General features: G+C 35.7%; 1 protein-coding gene across 2 annotated transcripts in view; it reads right to left on the bottom strand.

The window, feature by feature from the left end:
• Positions 1–2,168: 2,168 nt before the first annotated feature.
• Positions 2,169–25,677, bottom strand: part of LOC306859880 (rho guanine nucleotide exchange factor 25-like) — a 66,279-nt gene continuing 42,770 nt past the window's right edge. For both annotated transcript variants that reach the window (XM_079401268.1, XM_079401269.1), the window contains 15 exons: positions 23,121–23,428; positions 21,923–22,033; positions 16,726–16,850; positions 15,430–15,496; positions 14,980–15,083; positions 14,757–14,826; positions 11,798–11,887; positions 10,933–11,025; positions 9,777–9,827; positions 9,432–9,509; positions 8,106–8,297; positions 7,842–8,022; positions 7,450–7,667; positions 6,375–6,542; positions 2,169–4,136 (listed from right to left, as the gene is read on the bottom strand). In XM_079401268.1, the coding sequence (XP_079257394.1) occupies positions 4,017–4,136; positions 6,375–6,542; positions 7,450–7,667; positions 7,842–8,022; positions 8,106–8,297; positions 9,432–9,509; positions 9,777–9,827; positions 10,933–11,025; positions 11,798–11,887; positions 14,757–14,826; positions 14,980–15,083; positions 15,430–15,496; positions 16,726–16,850; positions 21,923–22,033; positions 23,121–23,428 (1,976 nt within the window). In that variant the 3' untranslated portion in view covers positions 2,169–4,016. The remainder of the gene's footprint in view (positions 4,137–6,374; positions 6,543–7,449; positions 7,668–7,841; positions 8,023–8,105; positions 8,298–9,431; positions 9,510–9,776; positions 9,828–10,932; positions 11,026–11,797; positions 11,888–14,756; positions 14,827–14,979; positions 15,084–15,429; positions 15,497–16,725; positions 16,851–21,922; positions 22,034–23,120; positions 23,429–25,677) is intronic.

Raw genomic sequence — 25,677 nt, 5'->3', positions numbered from 1 at the left:
AGGATGCTGAATGCAAAAGAACACAGTATAGTATCAGGAATGAAACCAGAGACCCTTTGAGGCCATTTGTGTCATCTAAAAAATTTTATAGAAAAGGTGAAATTGTTAAAAAAATATAGTATATTCCAAAAAGCAATAGGAGCATGGGCCTGTTTTGAAAACACTGGAGAGAAAGAACACAATGCTGCACCGAAATTGATCTTTGAGACTTTAGGTCACAATGGACGTGATAGAGCTGATAAAAGTGACGTTTTTTTATGGCTCTGGATGCAAAGACTTCTTATGACTGAATTTGCCCTTGCACATTTATTTAAGGATAATTAAATTCCAAGAAATTCTCTGAACAGCACAATCAAAAGTATTTGTTACATGCTGAAAATGTCATTTGTTTACATTTTGTTGTTGCTTTCTCTAGTTTTTAGGGAAAATTGATGCCTTATATTAAAATCATAAGATCTGGTTGAAAAATTGGCCAACATTATTCCCTGACAGATCACCGTAGGTCTTGTTTTCTTGCAGAGAATGGCAATGCTATAAATCTATTTCACTCTAAATCTAAATAGTTTCAAGACATGAACCAAATGTATATAATGTTTATATAGCGCACAGTTCTATTAAGACCAGCATGTGAAATATTAATAAACACAAATAACTGTGCAAATCAAAATCTCGTGCTTCGTTTTGTTCCTTCCTTCACAGCGTCTAATACCTTGTCAAGCACCCTTAGTGCATTTTAACAGATGTGTGAAGTTCAGCAAATGGCTAATGTTAAATCTAACACAGCGTGTCAGGCCTCAGCATTTTGCATTTATTCTAATGTTAATGTACTAGCATTCAGGATGATAATTTAAGGTGGCCATTGTTTCCAAGGTGTCGAGGAAGCACTTAAAGCAAAGACAAATGACTGGAGAGTCTTCTGACATTTTACAGTTGTCAGTAAATAGTCGGGCCATTCATGAGAACAGTGGTCTGACTTTCTCCCATCAAGTTCACAGTCATGTTGTCTCGTAATGGCCAGTGTAAATAACAGACGACAGTCACTGAGGATAGCGCTCTACTGGAGCTCATTGTGAATGGACCCCCGGCTGTTTATATCCCACTGGCCATGACAGAAGTCTCTTTGATTTGGCACCTTTGTGATAGTGAATGCTCACAAACCCTCTTCCCCCATCTGTGTGTGTAAATGAACCCTTTACTGCTCAAGAATGCCTTGAATGTGATCTAAACAGAGACAAATTAACCAGATGTCTGCATGTGTTAACTAGATTCCCTAGCCAGATCACAGAAAGCTCACTGATCTTCTTGTTTTATATCAGTATGATTCTAGTCTTTCGTTTTTTTTGTTTTTTTTTCCCATATACTTGGCAAAAATGACTGTGAAGGTTTTCATCCATGTAGGTCAACATGAAGTGTCTGATGGAGTTTAATAATAAGAAATTCAACAAGCAAATCTAGTTCCGACCAGTTGCTTCTGAATAAACTACACCAGAACCTACTTAACGGGGCAAGTTGTCACAATAACTAAAGGTGTTTTAAAAAATCCAAAAACTCCACATTTTGACTTTCTCTAGCAATGATTTTGTGTGTTAGTTTCAAACACACAGATCAAGAGTCTAAAAAAACTAATAATTTCTGTAAATTTTGTCTCATCATTATATCTTGGAACTAACTATACCTCAATGAAACCACAATGCAAAAAAGGTCAATTATTTAATGAAGATTATATTTTTAGATTAAAATTAGAATATCATTTTGACTGAAAGGTTTAACTTTGTTTTCAGGGCAAAAATATTTTTCATAATATTAGGGCAAGTTGTCATATACTTGACATTTTGTAATTTTATACAAATGATCATTTCAATTTAATTTATAGTTGTTTTACGGGACAATCTTGCTGATAAGCCAAAAAGCCATTTAATGGCAGGTTTTATTGTGACTTTGACAAACTGCACTTTTATAGGTCGTGTTCAGTGAACTATCTTGGGTCTTTTTGTAAAAGAACATTTTTTTCTATACAGAATCTGACTTTCTGAAATAATCCTACTCTGAGAAATATTGAAGTGTGACAACTAGCCCCGGTCTCCCCTAACACGAACACACATCCTCAAAGACATCACACAGCAAAATCTGTGAATACAGCAGAAAAGGAAACATTGTGTGTTCCAAAACACTCTTGTGTTCCAAAAGGAACCAGTTTAATTTGATATAATACAATGATAGGTTTTGTCACATAGACATAAATTATGTCCAATTCTTTCTCTACATCATTTCCTTCATCTTTTAGGGGTGTTCTTCAAAATAACATGCAACAATGTAAGATTTAAATCCACATTTGTGGAAAGGCAGTACAGGAAAGCTTTCAGTTTATACAGGGCTATGTCAAATTATTTGATTTCTGCTGATTTGAATATTACGGCAAGGCAAGAGAAGGTTGTTACAATCATTTTAAGGATATTTATGCGAATGCATCTGAAACATGCCGACAGTAAAGCACAGAGTTTTGAATTTGAAGTTTTAAACTGATCTGTGGAAAAGACTGATTGTTTTGTGTATACAGCGCTGAAGTTCTCTGGTACCCTCTGTTGGAAAGAATGTGCAACGAGCTAAACGGCGTGAAAGTGCTTTTTGATCATGCTTCAACATCAAATACCAAACACATACCATCCCTTCTTTGGTGAGACATCTAACATTTTATGACAAACTATATGTTTCAGACTCGATTAACAATGTCAATCCTCTTTCTAACTAATGATTTGGTTTGTCATTAACAAATACTTTGCTTTAAAAAGAACAATAAAACAACTAAACAAAACACAATAACCAAAAAATGTGTTTAAACCTTTAGCTTTTTCCCTCATTTTTATGAGAACATTTTCTCAAAAATTAAGCAAGTGTTTTAGCTTGTTTTCAAATGGTCGATAAATGAACTGAATTGCATTTTAGGCTTAATATTTCATTCATTTTTGTGTAAAGGGTACTGGCACCTGCTTTTGGCACATAATGACATGACAATTTACTTTTGGCCTTCATTAAGTTATGTAATAATAATAATAATAATATCTAATAATTCAGCAACCTCAATTTGTACGACAAGACCTGCAGAATAATCCAGGCAGTGTGCATTACACGAGGAGGGTGGCAGAAACCAAAAAGAGTCATTTAACCACAGATAACTGCTTTTATACTGCATGTTCCTCTGCTGTAACAACTGCTGTCCATCTTTCAGTCCAACCCTTGAGCAGTTCCTCCAGATGCTCGTTGTGTGTGATCTCTCATGTCCACCTGTAGTTGTGAAGTCTGAACACGAAGCTCCGCGAACGGCGTCACTCATTGTCCACTACAACAGAGTTGATTGATCTTCGAGAATTCAAACATCCAATTAGCGAAGAGAAAGCCAAGTGTCCGTATCTCCATGCACAGATCATTCTTCTACATACGGTATATACAAATTAGCTGCATTTACAGTCTGTTTCCCCTTAGCTCCTTCAGAAGAGTTTACGCAGCCCACAAAAGCATTCAATATAGACAGGAGATAGAAAGACAGCTTTTGTAAAGAGGCACCGATAGTGCGAAACCTTTAAAATCCAGCGTGAGCCCACTAAAGACCCTCTTATGTTTATAATAATACAGTATGTTCTTTGCAAAACACATCTGATGGAAAATGTTCAGCATGTTTGCAAGGATGAAGCCATCAGAATTTAGCACACAAATACACATTCATACATTACATGCACGCTTGCCCAAATGTATCCTCACACCCTCAAATAAAGGTTTGCTCTGGTTCCTGCTCCAGTGACCTCCCAATATAGGAATGGTTGATTCTCCTTTGAACAAAACACAACTTCAATAAAAGACAACAATGACAAAAAAAAAAGAGAAATTATATAAAACTATTTAAAAAGTCACTAGGTAATTCGCGTCACAGGTTTAGGAAGAATACCACAAGATAACAGACGTGAATAAAGTCCAGACTGTGGCATGCTCTGGTGCAAATGTCAGATTCAGGGTCTTTCCATTCACAGGTCATCCTCATCAAGCTGGGCCAAGTTACTGGAGCGCTGAAGAGTGGAGGAGGGACTTGGAACAGCCATGCGTCCCTCTCTCTGTGAAGATCTGCGGCCAACATCTCCTGAGCTCTGGGACACAATGGAGAAAAAAAAAAACTATTTTTGCCACTGATAGTTTAAGATTCTGTGGAAGCCTTTTTTTGTGCCTATTGAGAAAAAAGTGTTTCAAGTAAGAAATAAAATCATATTGTAAGATATAAAGTCACAAGTATGAGATATAGTCATAATTGCGAAGGCATGAAGGAGCAATTATGAGAAATAAAGTTGAGTTAATAAAGTAAAACGGCAAGATATAGTCACATTATAAGCTGTAAAGTTGCAAATGTGAGTTAAATCACAATTATGAGAAACAGAGCGGCAAGATATAAGTCAAGTTGCTAGATATTAAGCCGCCCTGTGGTATATAAAGTAACAATTGGGAGATATAAAGTCGCAATTGTGAGAAATAAAGTTGCAAATGTAAAATATAAAGCCAAAGAATGAGATATAAAGTCGTAACTACAAAATATAAGGTATATAAAGTCACATAAAAAGTCGTCATTGCAAAATTTAGTCACACTGTGAGATAAAAAGTCACAGTTTTAAGATATAAATTTACATTTACGAGAAACAAAGTTGTGATTGCAAAATAAAGACATATGAAAGACAAAATTTAAAGAAATAAAGTCATGAAGATAGAAGATAAAACTGCAGGATATAGTCACACCGTGAGGGATAAAGTCAAAATTATGGGTTTTGAGGTCACAGTTATGAGGAATAGTGTCACATTGCGAAATATAAAGTCACAACTGGGAGATATGAAGTTGCATGTGTAAGATATAAAATCACAATTATAAGAAATAGTTGCAATTGTGAGAAAGCTGCACTTGCCAGATAAACTCATAATGTGGCATGAACCACAATTATGAGAAAGAAAAACCACAATTGTGTGCTATAAAATTACAATATAAGATACAAAGTCGCAATTATAAACAATGCAATTGGTATGTTGCAAAGTTGCAAGTGAGATATATTAAGTCTCAATTAACTTTTAATTTTTTTAAGTCTCACGGGCTTCCATAGGATTCAAATTCTTCCCCAGACAATTCTAGTGAAATCTTCATTCGTGAATGTATAAAGGTTTGCGATGCGTGACGGCAAAGAAATTGTCGTCTATTCCCCAAGCAGAGAATAATGAGCTGTCACAAGCCTAGCGCTAGTCTAAAAATGGCTGAAGAGTCTTAATTACCGCGAGCAGTCCAGGATATTAAGAGTAATATGTTTGTTACACGGTTTATGACATGACTAAAATACTCATGACTGAAAATTGTCACAACAGAGCTTCAGAAATGACGACATATTGTTCAACACTCCTGTCAGATAAAGAATCCTTCTTAGATATGAGAGAGACAGATGTGTTATTGTCTTATGCCTTGCTTTTTGGTTCTGTCTAGAAACTCTGAAAGCTTTTCACACTTATTATAAACCTCAGAGATCTTAGTTATGATCGGTGTCCCTTGGTATACCTGTCCTTGACTCATTTCTCACCTTCAATATCAGAATAGAAATAATCAAAATGCTAATATAAGCACATCCTAAGAAACCCCTATTTTTCCTTAATATTATAAATATTGCCTGAAGAAATGTAATCATCGCCGGCATTAATTGAAATTAGATGGTAGATAATTTTAGATAAACTACTATAAAATGAGCTGGCTTTAAACAAAAACACAGGGGAACTGAAGTCAAAACAGCGCTTGGATCCAGCACCAGTCTGATTCAACAGCCTGCAAGAACAATCAGGCATTTGATAGGGATCTGTTACTTCCTTCTGTCAACCCGTCTCCTTCCTGTTTGTGAAGTGCTGTTGCTCAAAGGCCTGAGTAAAGCAGATAAACAGCTATTTCACACAACTATTGTTGAGCTGTCATCAAAGCTCTTTCAGGACTAGACGCCACTGTAGACGGAGAGGGATGTTTTAACATTATCAGAATAAGCAAAACCTCAACATGGGAGACATCACAGCAGTTATACACATGATTAAAGAGGTATGAGGTAAAATGAATAAGAAATATTCAAGACTCTGCACTATTTCTAATGAAATGAGCTAATATTTTGCTCCAATTGTTTTGTCGGAAATATAATTGGCAATGAAACCAGTTGTATTAAATCACATAAAACCAGAGCTTTAGACATTGTACCTGTCCTGCAAATAAGAGCATGTTTATTTTTGTTATTGAATGTCTTCATTACACCAGCAGGGGGAGCAGTGTGGCTTCTTTTTCTAAATTGCATGCTTACCAAACACCAGCATAGCATGCACTTTACCTGTGAGGCTTGGGTGCTAGAGGAACACAGGCCGTTGGAGACCGCCTGGCAGTTTACAGGTGCCTGGGAGAATGATGGCTCTTCAGAGAAGGCCAGCTGCACATGAGTTGGAGACACCGTCTGGGAATTCAGTCTGGAGTCCACAGGACAGCGCTGGAATTGTGTTGACTGTAAACGTCAGACAGAAACAGCAGTTACAAAATTGCAAGAAATAAAAAGTTATTTATATCCATTGACCACAGAAGATTGTGACCCCTCAGATGATGACACTGGGATGAGTAAAGAAAACTTAAGAGTTAAGAAATAAGTTGAGGTGAAAGTTAAAAAATTATCTCAGACAGAAGATATTCTTCTTCAGCAAGACTGACTACAGTAACATACTCATGTTTGTATTTAAATATTATACTGTATATTATTATCTGTAAAGTGTTATTTTACTATTATTTACATACTATCATAGTTATTTTTAATAAATATTTTTAAATAGATTTATTTTAATATTTTTAATTTAGTGATTTTATATGATTATTATTATTGTTATTGATTTGATTACATCTGTGGAGTATTATTTTACTATTTATATACTGCACACACTATTATAGGTTTTATGAATATTTTGAATTATATATATGTTTATATATATATATATATATATATAAATATATATTTTTAATAAATAGTGTTAATGTATTTTTATGTCAGTTTTACTAAGTCAGTTTACTAATTAAACTTAAATGTATGTCAGTTTATTTCCAAGAAAATATTTCTAATTTTCATTTTTCATCTAATGTTTTTTTCTTTAGCTTTATTTCAATTAATAGTTTTAGTTAACAGTAACAACACATCAAAAAGCCAAAAGAGAACAGGTACAAACTGTTCAAGCATGCATACTAAACATTCAAAAATAGTACACCATTAAGTATACTATGATTTGGGACGCATTAAACCCAATCTTATTTATTAGTTTGCATGAAAATTGGAATTCAGCCTAGGTAGGTCTGATTAAAAGCATGGATAACCGCAAAAAAAGGGTGCTTGAGTTTCAAGCAAACCTCAGATGCTTGAACTATCTTACCTCTGGCTGTGAGTGGTCATCAGTGGGGACCTGGCTGGGCAGGTAGAGAGAGGGCAAAGATGTGTTACATGAGCGCACAGAGGGCAGTTTGTGTCGGTCGATAGAAGCTGAGGAGTGGGGCCTCAGACCAACCGCTGCTGAAAGAGGAGGCTTCATGCTACGGCCCAAACTGTTGCTCTTGCTCTCCCTTCTCTGGTACTCTATGGGTGACTGCAGGGCTGAAACACACACAAAACAAAATTGATAGCCATTTTTAATTTGACACAAACAAAAACATTGAACTGACTGTCCTATTATCCCTCATAGCTTAATGTTCATGTCATTTAAATATGGCAGCTACTTTGACTGAAGTTTATATTATTTTCTTAAAACTGAAACTTTGAAGGTCTCACCATTTAAGAAATTACGTTGAGTCTCCAGTATTTGGCTCACGTCACTGACCCAAGCCTTGCAGATGTCCTGTGATAAAGAGTGCAAAACAAATTGCACCGTGCTGCCATCAGCCCCCCGAGACATCAGAGCAAAGTGATTCGGGTCACCATCTACACATGCCTCCACACCCAGACAACTTATCTGAAAGGAAAATCCATGTTAACACATGCAAACATACTGTGTAATACAGAAACCCTGCATGATAATAACTTCCTCAAACTCACCTTTATACTGTTCTTAAAAATATATCCAGGTAGAGAGAATCCTTTCTTCCTGTCTATTGGCTCACTGAAGATGACAAGCTGTTCAAATAGGAAGACCCGTCTCTCTTTAGCACGGGAAAGAATGCTGCTGTCCTGTTCCGTAACTGTGAATGTGTCTTGCTGGAGAAGTTTTCCTTGTGCCGTGATCTTCCCCTGATAAAGACAGAAAATATAATTTTAGGGCAAGGCTTTTCAAACCCATTGGGACCACCAAATATGATGATCCCCTTCTTAAAATATAAACACAGCTAACTGTATTTGTGTATGCACGTAATTATATTATATATACAAAATATGAAAAAAATTTAAGCATAAACACATTACTGCAAAACAACTTTCTGCTGGATTTCAGTTGTCATTGTGCCTAAAAGCCAAAACAAAATAGTCAAATATGTGGAAAATATTTAATCTGCATTAGCTAACTAAACTTCATGATTAATTGCATCCAAAATAAAAGTTTTTATTTACATAATATATCTGTGTGTACTGTGTACATTTATTATGTATATATAAATACACACAGATACAGTATATATTTTGAAAATATTTACATGCATATATTTATATTATATTATATAAATATATTTAATATATAAATGTAACATTTTTCTTAAATGTATACATGCATGGGTGTGTATTTATATATACATAATACATATACACAGTACACACACATATAGTATGCAAGCAAAAACCTTTATTTTGGATGCGATTAATCGCGATTAATCATTTGACAGCACTAAAACTAAACTAATGTTTTTTTCTTCAACCCATTATTATTTTTTTATAATAAATATAATTCCAAAGCTTTATAGAAAATCATACAACCAGTAAACATGGCAAAGAAACATTTCCTAGAAAAACACAACATACAAAACATACATAAATATGCTACACTGCAATGAAAACAGATTATTAAATGTCTCATGCTCACTAAGGCTACCTTTTTTTAATACAGTAAAAATCAGCTTAATATTTTGTGGAAACTGTGATACATTTTATTCTGGATTCTTTGATGAATAAAAGTTTTATATTAACTGATATAAAAACTGAATTTATATTAAAATGCATATGTTAAGTGACAAAGTAAAAGTCTTTACTGTCTCTTTTGCTTAATTTAATGCACCTCTGCTGAATAAAAAAAAATCATATAGTTTACGCTTAAAATCCACATTTTCAATTTTTTTTCAGTCTCTCTTGTACTCCCTTGCTTCAGGGGATCAGAGTCTCTCCCAGTATTTCCACAGCCCGACAGCTTTAATCCACAGCCTGCGTCTGGCGCCATACCTCAAAGCCTTGCAGCCGACCCACGTTCATCATGTCATTGCAGCGCTTCGGAACAAAACACATCACCTCCACTGCTTTCTGTTTCAGAGTGAAAGAAAGACAGAGAAAGATGAAGAAGGACAGAATACGAGAAAGAGCAATGCATGGAAACTGACCTCAATTGCTTACTAAAGCCTATAAGCAAATACAGTATTACTGATTTCTGGCTCAAACTGACACCAAAGGGAAGAAAAAAATATGTTGGCATGGTCAAGGAGTCACACAATGTTCCTTGGTGGGATTATGTGTTTCTGGTCTTGAGAAATAAAACTTCCATAATAATTACGGTGTCTGGGTGACTCATACCTCCAGCTCTTCAGTGTCCATCCCAGCCTTTGTGTAGTACTTGAGGAAATCCTGCCACAAGACACACAGCATGAGCTCTAGAATGTTCTATCTTTATATCAGGGTCTATTTGTACTAATGGCTTTTTGTGTGTGGAAACTAATTAAGTGCATTCTGAGTAGTAAGCTGGTGTATCCTTGAACATGAGAAGAAATGTATTGTATGTGGGTGACTCTACAGTTACAAAGCAGCTAAGAAAAACCACTGAGATTTCAGTTAAATTTAACCATTTGACAGTTGGTAACATCTTACAATTATTCTTCCATAAACTTGTGAATAGTAACAGGTCTGTGGTGTTACTGTGATCAATTTAAAACCGAAGGCATCGGCATACAAAGAATGCATTTCTTTCTTAAGCAGTGATTGCCAACCAGGGCAGAATATAAGAACATTTAGATAATACCGTTAAAAGGTTTGGGGTCAGTAAGAGTAACTTATAGTTTTATTCAGCAGGACACATTAAATTGATCAAAAGTAACAAAGACATTTTACAATGTTAAAAAAAGGATTCTGCTTTAAATAAATTTTTAACTGTTTTCAGCATTAATAATAATACACCTTTCTCAAGCAACAAATCAGCCTATTAGAATGACTTCTGAAGGACCATGTGACACTAAAGACTGGAGTAATGGCTGCTAAAAATTCAGCTGTGCCATCACAGAAATAAATTAAAATATATTAAAATAGAAAGTTATTTTAATTGTAATAATAGTTTACAGTATTACTGTTTTTACTGTATTTTTGATCAAATGAATGCAAGCATTGTAAGCATAAGAGAGTTCTTTCAAAAAAATCTTGCTGACCCCAAACCTTTGAATAGTATTGTAAATAGTAGTGTAAACATTGTTAGCTTATTAATTTGCTTATATAGAAATGGAATATAGAAAATTGTCGTCAACATACAAAGTGAGGCAATGGGCATTTTTCTTTACTTTTTGCTCTTAAAATCAAATATATCTCCATCAATATTTTGATAATAATTTGATATTCTAGTTTTATTTATGATATGGAATTGATTAGACATGGTCCACAACACTCCTAATAGAATGAGCAATGAGTGCACAAGAATGCGTGTGATTTGTGTGTTTGTGTTCATCTGTGTTGCACCCTGTTTCACCTTCAGAAGCAGCTGGTACTTCATGATCCTCTGCACGGGTTTGATGAGCAGGTCGTTCAGCTGCAGCCTGTGACCCAGCTGCTGTTTCAGTTCCTGCACACAAACACATACAAACATTCACCTCATTGACTGATTCCTTTATGCACAAAGAGAGAAAGCCAGCGACAGCATACTACAATACTAACCACACTTTAAAAAAAAAATTGTAGTATAAATTTGTTGCACCCAGATGAGCTATTTCATTAGCGGATACGTGCAGAATGCAAATAAAGCATATTACAATAAATATTTTATCCCTTTAAAATCTTTTTCTTGACACAACATATGATGTGACTGCCAAAAGTTAAGTTAAAAATGTTTAAAAAAAATGATAGATAAATTTAACTTTTAACTTTTGTTTCAAATATTAGAAAATGGTAGGCATTATGCAGTACATACTGGACAGTATGCATTAAGCTTATGCTGGTAACACTCTCCTTGATCCATTATCCCATAATGCCCTGCAATCTCAATCTATAAAACCTAAAGTAATGCCAGCTATCAAACCTCTAAATGTTTTGGAACAACACTGAGAAGAATCCATTAAGTGTCAAACTTTTCGATCAAGCAGCTCCCTGTTTTGTCTGTTCCAAGAATTGATGGGTCAGTCGAGGCCTTCATGTCCACTGAGCGATTATACACACACACACACACACACACACACAGAGTGCCAATGGAAAGAGAACGAGAAAGTCTGCCTTGAGATATTTACACAGATGGACTTGCGCGACCAAAACAGCCCCTCATGCATAACCTGTGTATCTTTGAGGACTCCACTTGAGTGTGTATGCATGTGTTTGTGTGCTTGCACTTCATATGCACTTACCTCAAAGTAGGTCTCAATGTATTCTGACACGATGTACTCAGACTTAGGTTTGTTCTGGCAATATACCACGTACATGTGAAGCCGTCTTTCCTGTGGTTTGTGCAAACAGAAAGGGCAGACTGAATTAGCTCAGCAGACTAGTTATACAGTGAAGTATTTATAGTTATACTGAGTAGTAATAGTTGCATGTTGCACAAGAAGTATTTGGACACTTAAACCACATTAAAAATGTGATTTCTTTTTAATACAAATTTTATTTTAATAACTGAATGATACAATAATATACAGTATATACAGTTCAAATTGAGATAAAACCTAGTTAATGTCCACTATTAATGTGATGAAAGTGAAAGTGACTTTATACAGTCACTAAAAATCACTTGTATTAGATAAAAAATCATTGCAGTTAGATCTCAGAAAGTCTCTATCATAATTTGTTTGTAGAATCCATCTAGTTTGAATTTTTTTGTATCTAAAGTAGTGACATTCATATATTTGTTAGAGTGCCTTAAGTGGCTGAAAGATGTCCAGAAATCCTATTAGTAAAGTAAATAGTTGCCAGTGAGAAGAAACAGTAACTGTTATGGAAATACGTCAAAGACATTTAAGAAAAAGATTGATAAATTGGTAACTACTGGTAGTTTATCTGATCTAAATCCTTCTTTCCTGATACTACATGTAAATGCAGCTAGAAAAAGATGGGGAGCGGTGAACATATATCATGACGGAGGTGATTCAATGGAAACTTTCAAGCTGCTGTAAGTGTTTAATAAGTTTGAAACTGACTTTGTCTGCAGTATATGAGCAGCGTGCTGTGATGGCAGAGAGAGAGAGATTACGCAACACTGATGGAGGAGCATGAGCAGAAGGCCATGTATAATTCAGCCCAATTATCCTCAATGTAATCAGAGGCCCATTCTCTCTCACACACACACTGCATTCAGGTAGTAGGACGTTACAACTGGACACTACCTCACACACACAGAAATAAACACTCATACACACAGAACGAGTTGCCTAGAGACAAGCCGACTGGGTAGACGTCAAAGCATGAATGGTTCTAACAGATTGTAAGAGCTTCACATGGACACTGCACGAAATTCATTTCATTTTTGTTCTTTACATCCTTAAAGCATAAGTTACCAAAAATATAATCTTGAATCAAGTTTATTTTCAATAACACTTTATAATTTTTTAACTTGCTAACATTAGATAATATATTAGGTATCACAAATTAAAAATGAATAATATTTTTACAATATTTATTATTTTTGGATTAATGTTAATTTCTAAATAAATAAGTATTGAAGGAATAGTTCACAAAAAATAATTTACTCACCCTCATGTTGTTCCAAACCTGTATAAGTTTTTTTCTTATGCTGATCATGAAAGAAGATATTTTGAAGAATTTTAAAGAACTAAACAGTTGTTGGTCCCCGTTGACTTCCATAGTTGGGAAAGACAAATTGTGGAGGTCAATGGGGACCATCAACTGTTTGATTTCCAGCATTCTTCAAAATATCCTCTTTTGTGTTCAACATAAGAAAGAAACTCAGTTTGGAATGACATAAGGGTGAATAAATGATGACAAAATTGTCATTTTTGGATGAACTCTCTCTTTAATTTATTATGAATGAACACAAAATGGGATATTTATAAATTAAATGTATTAATTTTGCATTTAAATTAATTAACATTAATATTATTGTAAAATTTGTTAGTTTATGATACCTAATGCATTAAATAATGTTAACAAATGTAACTTTACTGTATAGTAGAATAAACTCACTTATTTGTTAAATTTATGCTTAAAACTATTATTTGTATTATTAATTATTATAATTCAAAATTATAAATGTAATTTGTGTAATATGTTTGGTTATATTTACTAAAAAACAGCAAAAAAAAAAAAAAATACTAATTCAGAATTTTTTTTTCTTTTCAGTGCAGTGACATGTCCTTATAAGACTGTCTGAGACCAGCTGAAAGATTTTGCAACCCATCATCTTAATTTATCTACGTTATGCATCAATGACTGGAAGTTGGAAAGTCCTGACATAACTTCAGTGTCTAATAACTTTGTTATGCACTGTAGGAGTTAAAAGAAAGGGTGAGAGTAGAGGCTGAGGAAATTGGAACGAGAAAGAGAGGGGGGAAGGTCTTGTTTGTGAAAGGAAAAAAAAGTGTGGGGACAGTCTGGCCCTCACTCACCCTCCATTACTGTTTCTCATTACCAACCGATTTCCCACTACGCTTGTTTCACAGTTTGACTCAACCTTTAGATTTTTGTTATAAGTTTCTTTATTCCCCTCAAGCCTTTTTAAGTTATTACCCAAAGGGCTCAGGCTCATTAAACGGTAGAAAGGGCAAACGCTGGCAGACGCCAATTCGTACAGTAACTCAGCACTTTTCATTTAAGCAAAACGCTTTGATTCACCACCAAAACTTGTATCACAGCATGTGGTAGCTTTTAACAAATTACTGCGAAGTACTTCCACAACTGTAAATCTGTGAATTTTAGTTTTTACCGTGTACGCCAGTGGGTGGCGGGAATTGTGTTGTTTCTTCTTGGCGAGTTATTTATGTGTGTATGTCCATAGCGTAGGACTGAACTCCAGAAATAGACACAGTGTGTAAAGCAGTAGTGTTATCAAAGGACGTAGCTGTCCTTGTTGTTCCTCCTCTTACTTTTCCCGCCTCTTTTTCCCTTGTGGTTGTGAACCAATGGACACAACACAAGCAAACACAGCCTCAAATGGGCCGTATCAGTAACAGGGTGTCTGAGGGGTGACAGAAATAGAGTGGGATGATGGGAGAATAAATGGGGTGTTAAAACAAGCGTGCGTGTTAAAAACCCCTGTGTTTTCTCAGCTCTGTTTATTCAGTGCAAGAGGAAGTTCTGCTCAACCTTGCTAGAAACAGACAGACAGATGAAAGCGAGAATAATAGAGAGACTTACATGTTTGATAAAAAGTTGGGCCAGTCGTTCAGGCTCAGCCACACATTTCTCCAGCTCACCCAGGAAATAACTGAGACCAGAACAGAGGGGAGAATCAGACACTGAGCCCACCATAAGCCATCAGCAGGACCATATGGAATCTGCATGCACTAAATTCCACAGATTTGACATGAGAAGCTGAGAACAATTCGGTCTAAAGGTTTAGGAACATACTGAAACCTACTCTTTATGCCAGTCGTAGATCTGATGAATATTCCCGAACACTATTTTGTCTTTTCCCTTCATATCTTCTGGAACTCCTTTTGCATTCATAGTGGCCATGTAGCCCTTTGAGAGACAGAACATGATGAACTTCCAAAGCTCATGACCCATAAAATACTCTTTTATTATTAAAACTGAGGCATTTCAAGTGTGATAAAATATCACTTTCATAAAAAAATATAGATCACCAAATATATATTAAATCCAGGCACCATTACTTTGATTTATACTGTGATCAGTATTACAGCTGAGAGGAATTCAGGTCAGTTGATGCATCAAATCTAATTATGCGGTGATTAAATGCTCTGAAATGCATTCGAGTCATTCTAAGATTACAGGAAAATGGATAGCATTCCATAACAGAGTTGATCAAATCCACATGTGATTTGTTAATAGATATTTTTTAGCTCACCTCCACAATAAATCCTAGATCAGCTACATACAGCTTTTCTGTATCTATCAACTCTTTTAAAACATACCTGCAGAAGAAAGGAGGTCAGCTTCACTGGTTTCATCAAGTCATTCAATACATTAACAATATCTGACAGCTCAAAACATCTGCTGTGAGTAATACAGGGTATAATATTAGTTCTGACTGGCGCAGCATATTAATAATCTGGGAGCTATTTGTGGACCAGATGAAGGGCCTTTATGTTGTAATGTGTAAATATTCCTACTGGAAAATCCAGTTTATGATGGTAGCTGTGTTTTGGAACATAGTAACTGGTTTCTAGCTGCATGGAGATGGTCATTAATTGGTCCAAATTGGTAATTAGCTCATCTAAAACTGTAATTAGTTGGTCAAAGATGATCTTTACCTGGATTAAGATGTTTTTTTGCTAGTCTTTAACTGGTTAATATGGTCATTAGCTGGTCCAAATTGGTCATAAAATAATCTAAAAGGTCATTTGCAGGATTATGTTTAGCTGTAAAACCAGCTGGTTTCTAGCTAGTTAAAAAGCTCATTAGTTGGTCCAAGCTGGTCATTGGCTCATCTAAGATTATCTTTAATCAGTTTAAAATTATCTTCATCTGGACTAGTAGCTATCATGTTTCAAAAAACAGTTTAACCTGGTGAGCGGGTATCTGGTTTCTAGCTTGTAAAGATGGTTATAAGCTGGTCCAAGCTGATCATTAGATCATCTAAGATGGTAATTAGCTGGTCTAATATTATGTTTAGATAGTTTAAGATGATCTTTAGTTGGTCTACCAGCTACCATGTTTCAAAAACCAGTTTGACCTGTGTTGGCCATCTGGCAGCTGGTTTCTACCTGGTACTGGTAGTCATTACCTAAGTTACTATATTGAAAACATGTCGATTGCCAGATAAGATAATAACATAACAGGTCCAATTTTGTCATTAGCTGATCTAACATAGTCATTAGACAGTCAAAGATGGTCATGATCCTCCAGCTACCATGATCCAAAAAACAATTTTATCTCCTTAAGCTGTTGTGACTAGTCTACCACCTTGAACCAGTTAATGACCACCTACTGGCTTAAACTGGATTTTCCTTCAGGGATGACGTGATTGTGGTGTACTAATGAACATCTGATGTCTGCTCTGCTAAATATTGCAACAGAAATTTCAAAGTAATACCACATCAAAAAAATTTAAATGAAGCATTTCTGTTACATAAGCAGCCTAAAATAAGAAGCTCCTATGATACTTAGCACAAGTCGCAAATGAAGGCGATTTCACACACACATGCTTTTTTCTAAGGCACTCTTCCGATCTTCTTCGCTGTCTATGGTAGCTGATGATTGGCTGGAGTTGTCATCCATCAACGCAGAGCCATTGTCGTCAGCCTGTATGCTGGTGCACTGGGTGATCTGCAGACACAGAGAAGGATAACTGTGAATAAGAGACGAGACATAATGCTGAAATATTATTCACTCCAGGGATGGCTGCAGGGACAGAGGCGAGAGAATGGATTGGGAAGATATGAGCTGTTCTAATAGCTCAGGTTGCCTAGGTGACAGGAAAAGAGCACGCTGGGTCTGCTGGTGACAGTGACTGAATGATAACAGGAATTCAGCACTCACTAATAATCATGACACCAACGAGACAGAGGAGATGCACTACCCTAAATCTCAACTCCATTGACCCCGTGAAGTAACAATGTTCTTACAGAAACTCGTGTCAAATTGTTTTGGTCGATATGGACCATTGTTTTAGTAGAGGATAGATGTGCATACAGCCCCCCAAAAGTTGTTCAATAATTTGAGACGGAAAGAGGAAGTCTGAAGACGTCCTGTCTTTGTTAATGTGTTTGTTAACCACATCAGAGGTAAAACTAGGACATAAACAATGCTATAAATCCTCACACTTTGTCACGTCCCTCACAGTTGTTTGTAGTCATGCTTGTAATATCTACAATGCGTTAATATATCAAAAATATATTTTTGCACACCATTTGCGCAACAGACATGAATAATACATCAAATCATGCAACTTGTTGTGAAATAGTGTTCTTTTATAACTAACTTACAATTTTTGCCTAGTGAAAGATAAAATTGTGCAACTGCATAGCATTGTGCTAAAATCACTCAGATATGTTCCACACTCATACGCGATTTATTACTAAACATATTACATTTCTATTCCATAAACTCAAACCCCTTTGGTGACCTTTAGCTTTCGTTGTATGGACAAAAAAATAAAAAAATACACTATGACATTTCCTAAAATATCTTTTTAGGACACACAGGTTTGGATTTGAAACAGTGTTGTTATTGTTAACTAAAACTAAAATTTGTACCCACACAATAGTGATTGTCATCTAACTGACACAGAACACTCTTTGTGGAATAAACTATTATGCATCACCACTGTTGTATGAAAAAATCAATGGCAGACTTGAAGACAGTCACAGATAATGAAGATATAACTATTCGGTATAGGGGCAAAGGCCACATCAAATAACCTGCAGACAAAAACAACCAGTAGTGTACTGTACATCAACAGACATATTACTGCTTTGTTAGAATCAAAAACATCTCTATAAACAACAACAAAAAGCAATGTCACACATTTATTACGTTTCCCTGCTCCTTAAATGCACTAAAGCCCTGATAAGATCTGCCCTTTAACCAAAGCTGTTTAGCTGTTTGGTTAACGTCACAGTCACCTGTGAAGCATCACTTTATCTTCATTCTCAGGACCCCGGTCTCTCGCTCTCTTTCTCTCTCACACACAATACACTCCTTCCACTATAATGTCACACATCCTCTTCAAAGCAAGGATTCCTTTGCTCAGAGCTTGTGATGGAGAGCACATCTCTATCCATCTATTATGTTATTGCTTTTTTCCACTTTGTTTGTTTACAGGACCTTTACAAAGCACTTCCTTTGCTTATAAGTGTGTTATTGTGTGAGAAAAATGTGACACAGTCTATTCCAAAATGATGTGGATTACAATGAACGGAAGTTCCTTGCATCATATGATAATTTACTCACCCTCATGTCGCTCCAAATCTGTGTGATTTTCTTTTTTCAGTGGAGCACAAAAGGAGATATTTTGAATAATATGTACTGGTTGCTCTTTTCCATTCAGTTACAAGAATAAGGGCCAGATATTAAAGAGCCATACAAAAGAACCTTAAAGTGTTTCATATCCCTTTTGCACTGAATTCCATGTCTTCTGAAGCTAATTGCTTTGTTGGAAAGAGAGGATGAATCTTCAACCATTAAATACTGAAAATCTTGACATCTGTTCTAGATCTCCTTGATACATTCATTAGAGTACCAAATTGTGAACCATTTTTTATTTATTTATTCTTAATAAACACTGAATCAATGATTTAGTTGCAGCCGTTAACACTGAATATTATCTGTAATTAAATTTCTTAAATTTTTGTTTTTCACACAAAGTCACTTTAGAGTATTTGAAATATAGCATTTGAGTCAAACTACTTTTATGATGCTTTGCATTCTTTCTGAAGAAGCTTCAAGCTTCACTTGTCATTCATTGGAGTTGAATGAAAAAGAATAACAAATCTACAGAAGAAAGTAAAAAAAAAAACAATGTTCAGTAAATAAATTAATATTTTAATTTAACTCGGTTTTACAATTTATTATGTTATGAAAATCCTTAAAACATAGAATTTTTATGTACACAATGATTCAAAACTTTGGGGTTGGTAAGATTTCTAAATATGCTTAAAAGAAGTTTCACCAAAGCTGCAATTATTTGATTAAAAATGCATTAAAAACTCTAATACCATTTACTACAGTTATAACTGTTTTCTATTTGAATATATTTTAAAATTTCATTTATTTCCATGATGGCAGCGCTGAATTTCCAGCATCAGCATCAGCATCAGTCTTCAGTGTCACACGATCATTCAGAAATCATTTTAATATGCTGATTTGGTGCTCAAGAAACATTATTATAAATGATGAAGACAGCTCAAATCTGCTTAAATGTAATATTTAATTAAAAAATGTATTTCTTTAAAAGATAGAATCATACCTCACTAACCCCAAACGTCTGAACGGTTGTGTAAATCATGTTTATATTGTGTTGTATTGCTTCATCATGCTGTGTTGTAGCCCAGTGTTACGCCCCACACTTTGCTGATACGTTCGTGCCGTCAAGCTTGTCTGCGTATTATATTACACTGTTGTGTTGTTTTCTGGTGCGGGCTGGTGTTTGTGTGTTTTAGAGCAGTGTGGTTACTCCTGCCTAGCTCACAGGGCTACTCAGATCATTTCCAGATGTTTTTTGGCACAGCCAGCAGGAGAACCCCCATTCCTGCACTTTACCCCTTTTTTATCTCCACAGCTTGTTTTCCACCCAGAAGCCCAGAGTCTTTACTTGGACCTTTAATAAAAAGAAAGATCATACTGCTTGTTGTTTTTCTACAGGAAATTGTTAAAGTTAGCTCGAGCAGAGCAAGGTAATCCAACCTTCTTTTCCCCTGCTTTTTATGTATGATACGCAGGGACTCGTGTTACGTTAGATCGCTCAAAGTGCTGTGTCAGACCTCCATTTGTGTGGGGAATAAAACAAAACAGCCAGTTTGATAAACATGTGCTGCGTTCCTCCGTCCGGGAGACAGGCCGGATCCGAGGAGTGCTTACATATTCATACAGGAATTTTCCATTAGCCAACAAATAATAAACTCACGCTGGATCCCCACAGCAAATGTTTCTGTGTCAGGTACAAAGTGGGGTGTCTGCTGAGCTGAATCAGAGACACAAATGACTATGATATGAACTACACCTCAGCCTCACCACGGAGAGAGGCAGGAAGTTACAGAGTAACACATAACGCTGAAGAGCAACAACAATACGACGAGTAGTTAAACCCAATATGTCTTGTTTTCCAGTAAAACATAAGTAAACATCTACATAAGACAGAAATGCCTCACCATCGGCCACTGTATTATGGTTTTACACAAAAATATAAAGCAGCATATACCTTACATGTCTAGACCTTAAGTTCATGTTGTTTCTGTAATAAATTAATTTCCGATCATAATCACAGTGCTTGAGATCTCAGTCTCCTTCCCTTGTTGTTTTGGGCCTCTGGTCATAATTACCTTTCATCACTCACCTTCTGATGGAATGATGAATGTTACCGCATTTAGCCATCGATTTGGATTTACATTCACTCTCTTCTGGCTATCGTGATTATTTATGTGTTGTGCATAGTGTTTCATTTATGTGTTCTGGCTCAGATAGTATACATGCGCATGCAAAAATATACAGTGGGGTCAAAAATGTCAGACCACATTGAAAACCTGAGATTAAATCTTTTTAGATCTAGAAAGAAGAGGACAGAAAAAAATAGATTTGTGTTCCAAATTAATTTCTCACTGAAACTGTTATGTTGATAATATGCTAGCTATTTATTTATTTATTGAAGGAGATTAATACTTTTTATCTAGAATGGATTCATTACATTGATCAAACATGACAGTAAAGACATTTATAATGTTGCAAAAGATATTTAGTTTAAATAAATTCTGTGCTTTTGAACTTTATATTCATCAAAGAACCCTAAAAAAGTTTCCACAAAAATAACTGCTTTCAAAAATGATGATGATAAATGTTTCTAGAGCTCCAAAGCAGTTCAAGATTCAGCTTTGTCGTCACAGGAATAAATTAATATATTTTAAAATATATTCAAATAGAAAATAAAAGTCTTTTGGACCACACTTTACAAGAAGAACTTGCGAAGAAGTGTGTTTGATCAATGTGTGTTTTCACTTTTTAAAGGTTCAACCTGTGGGAGAGAACCTGGCAACAAATGACCCATCAGTCAAATGACCATCTGGCCTCTCTCACCCTCAGCGTGGATACAAACACATCGAACCCCCATGTGCAAGCTGACAGAAAGCCCCCAAGTCCTTACAACCTCCTTTCTTGTTTTCTCTTTCCCTTAGTCATTCTTACTAAGAGTCACTGTATAGTAGCCTCAGCTTCAGATGCCATGCCCAGAGACTTTTGATGGGCGGTATGAAGTTTACTAGACATACAGAAGCATGTAAACAAGGTCCTTGATCACACCTACATTGACCCTAAAAAGCATCTAGATGAATAAAAATTCTGAGTTATATCTTTTTTTTATTCTTTAAACATCAAACTTAAAGAAAGAGCACTTGCAAACTTTTTAAAAAATGAACTGAATTGAGTTGGCTGATGATATTTTTGTCTTTTGTAGAGCTGCTTTATAGATGAATCAAACTTTTTTCATAATTGATGAATTTTGCAACATTGACAATGTTATTGAACTGCATTGAATCAACATCAAACTGACTTGAGCTGAACGATGACACTATTGTCTTTTTAGAGCTGCTTTACAGCAGTATTTGTCATTGATTTTGTTATCAGTAAGTGTGCGGTTTAAAAAAACATTCAAAATGAAGCCAAAATCTGATTTTGTGAATCTGACTTACCTGTGTTTGTCCTAGCGTGGTGGATCCCTGTGGAGAGTCCGACCGGAAGCTGTAGGACTGCTGGACACCTGGATCACAGTCGTCGAAAGCAGGAAGGCCATCTCTCCACTCCTGAACACACACACACACAACATACTGCTTTAAAAGAACCAGGAACCACAACCTTCATGGTCTTTCATAAACATCAATACTCAGGTCAAAATAAGGCTGACCCATAATTCCTCTCTCTGTGTGACTATGACGAGTGGGTGTGTTAGAGGGTCACAGTGATTAAAGTTCACATCGAACAGTTCATAGGCGAACCACAGGGCTCTGGCGTGCAGTTGGCAGCACAGTGTGGTGCAATTCACACGCCGTAATGAAAAACATAGGAACACCTGTACTGTGATGTAAACTGATGTTTTATGTGAGAGACTGATTAAACACAAGAAGGCTTGTTGATACTGTTTATGAAAAATAAACAGTGTTATGGCAGTGTTATTTTAATATCACTTATATACTATCATAGTCCTGAAAATATTTACAATTTGGTTTTATTTTTATATTTTCTGCTTTCACTTTTAACTAATTTCAGCTCAAGTTTAAGTCGTTTTGTTGTGTTTTTGTAATTTTTATTAGTTTGTGTTTTCATGTCTATATAGTTTTTATAAATTTTTGTTTATTCATTTTAGTTTTCGTTATTTTAGTACTTCAAGTTAAACTAAATGAAAATGAGAAATTCTATATCTATTATAGTTAAAGTTTAGTTTAGTACTAAAGTTTAACAAAATGAAAATACTACCTTGGCAACTAGCTGAAATAAAATATGCTTTTTATATAGTTTTTTATTTTAGTTAACATTTAATTTTATTTAACAATGTTTTATGGTTTTATTTTTAAGGACAGTAACTATAAATTATAACATTGATGATGATGATAAATCATCCTAGTTTTATGAGAATAAGGAGGTTCACACTACAATTATAACAATAATGACACAGAGGATTTTTTTAGCTGATGAATGATAAAAACATTGACATCCAATCAGAATCCACCAAACTTAAAAAAGCTCAAGAATTTAAAGCAACAGATAACAAAACTGTTATGGTTATCTTTATAGTTATCATTCTTGGTGTAAATTGGCGTTTAGTATGATAACCCTGGTTTGAGTGTCCATCTTTTATTAGGAAAATAATACACATAAAAAAAAAATTCTCACCAGGTCTTTGTCTGTGACTGGCAGGATAGTGAACTGCTCCTCTGTTTGTGGGCTGCCCAGGTCTTGGCTGCTCCTGGCGGGTGGAGGTGGGGGTTTGCTCTCCAGTCTACGGACCTGCCGCTCCCCCTTGGCCGTCCCGGTCGCCCCGGCACTCAGCTTTCGCACTGGATTGGTCAGCCATTTCTTCAGGGTGCTGACAGAGCGACGGGAGCCTGGGGAGTTTGGGGCTGAACTGCCCGAGGCCTGGGGCGGCAGAGAGGCCACCGAGGTGGAGATACTGCCCTCACTGCCAGCGGCTGAGTATGAGTCTGTAGAGACAGAGAGGGAAGAGAGAAAGAGAGGGAAGAGGAATTAAGTTGGGAATAACCATCTGAGAGCGCAACAGCAGAGGGAAAACAAAATAAATCTGCCTTATATATAAACACACTCGACATAAACACACTATAACGCTAAATATGGCCCATAGCTGAGGCATTGTGAAGCATTTTTCCCTTCTCAGACTTCAGGCTTGTGACTAGTTTCTTCAACTACAGCCAATGTTGACCCTGGAGACTTTCAAATACACTTCTATTCCAAATTTTAGGACCAATTTTTTTGAAAGAAGTCTCTTATGCTCAACATGGTTGCATTTATTTGATCAATATTACAGTAAAAACAGTACAATTGTGAAATATTATTACAATTTATAATTGTAACTAAAATAGCTTTCTCAATTTTAATCGATTTTTTACTTTATTTGTTTATGTAATTTATTCCTGTGATGGCAAAGCTGAATTTTCAGTAGCCATTACTCCAGTCTTCAGTGCCACATAATTATTCAGAAATCATTCTAATACGCTGATTTGGTTCTTAAGTAATATTTCTTATTATTATCAATGTTGGATAATAATAACATGAACATTTTCAACACAGTGTAATTTTTAACCACATCTCAAATTATATACTGTATTTCTTTTCACTCTTTGAGGGAAACAACACATTTTTAAATAAAATGGATGACTCCTTTGCTAGCACTTTAAATATTCAAAATACACACAAATAATATTGTCACATTTAACACATAATTTGACAAAATTACAACTTGACTGGAAATTACACAAAAAATACTCTGTTCTCTGTATTCTGAGATAATTACCTTTGCATCACTTCATTTTCCCATATCAAACATGCCACAGTTGTAAATTGTCCAAAACTATGGAAAACTTATGTTTTTCAATTAAACATTTAATTGCACTGACAAAGTGCCTTATTTCAGAGTGACAGAAATGATGTGCTTCATCATATTATGGTTATTGTGTATCAACTGGTTTTGATGATGACAAACTTGGCTTTACTTGAAGATCTTTTCTTTATGAAGCACAAGGATGCACTAAAAAGTGATGTACAACTATGGATGAACACTTTAATGGAGATGTTTTAGGAATGTAATATCCTAATCACTAACTATTTCATTTTGAATAAAACATTCATCAACACTAGTATGAAGGAAAGAACAAAATCATGTGCATATGCACCTGTTGTGAGTTCAATGGAAATTTTGTGAGTGTATACAAGTATGCAACTTGCACGCTGTCATTACTGAATACATGTGTGTGTGTGTGTGTGTGTGTGTGTGTGTGTGTGTGTGTGTGTGCGGTGTGTTAGTATATGACCAGTGCAGAGAGGCCTCGTGCCGCACATCCCAGTTAGTGTTAATCATATGAGGACTACTCAAACTGGTTTAGGGCAGATTTTGAGAAGCTACACTGGTTAGTCAAGCTGTCGTGTGACCCTGAAGAGCTAAATATAGACCCCGCCCCAAAGTCGAGGCTCAGGCTGAGACTGCGGTGCTGGTGTCAGAGGGACCCTGGGAAAAGAACGGGGGGGATGTGCACAGGAAGCACACTTTAATCCTCGTCCAGAGGAAGGTCACCAACTTTTTTTATTCTCTGTCTACGTCGTGCCTCACACCCTCCACTACTCTCTTCCTGACCCAGAACAGTGGCTGTCTGAGGTTATCAGCGGCAGCAAGGACAGGCTTCGCATGTTTCAGTCTCTCACCCGTCTGATCCAGCCCCTGGTTGACCCCTTGATTCAACGAACACAGCCTGACAGGATGCCACAAACACACACACTTTGCCCAGAGACACGCAGTGCTGTGCCCAGATGTCAGGCTGTGTCAGTACCTGCTACATACCATTGCTAAACCATTATTTTTCTAATAGTGTTTATGAAGTTAAGCTTTAGTTTCCCATGCTTTAATGTTACTTTGAAAAACTGAAACTCAGTAGGCAGCTTTAATCTAATCACAAATTAGACATGCATTTATTAGTGTGAAATGTGACTTACAATGGTTGTTATTTCAGCAAAAACACAAACAAATAAAAATAAAACTAATAAAAATAAACAACTATCTGGAATACTAGTTATTGTGTATCCAATAAAAAATCAAACCAGTATTTTTCCCTCAAGGTTTTGAGTCTCAATCAGTTTTCCTTTTAAAACCTTTTTCATTTAAGAAAAACTTTTTTTGCATGCGCTTCAAATGGTTTTCAAAAATTTAGGCACAATAGACAGG

This window comes from Barbus barbus (genome assembly GCF_936440315.1).
Source record: "Barbus barbus genome assembly, chromosome: 40".
NCBI lineage: Eukaryota > Metazoa > Chordata > Actinopteri > Cypriniformes > Cyprinidae > Barbus > Barbus barbus.
The sequence above is the reverse complement of the archived record's forward strand: the minus strand, read 5'-3'. Positions and strand labels throughout refer to the sequence as shown.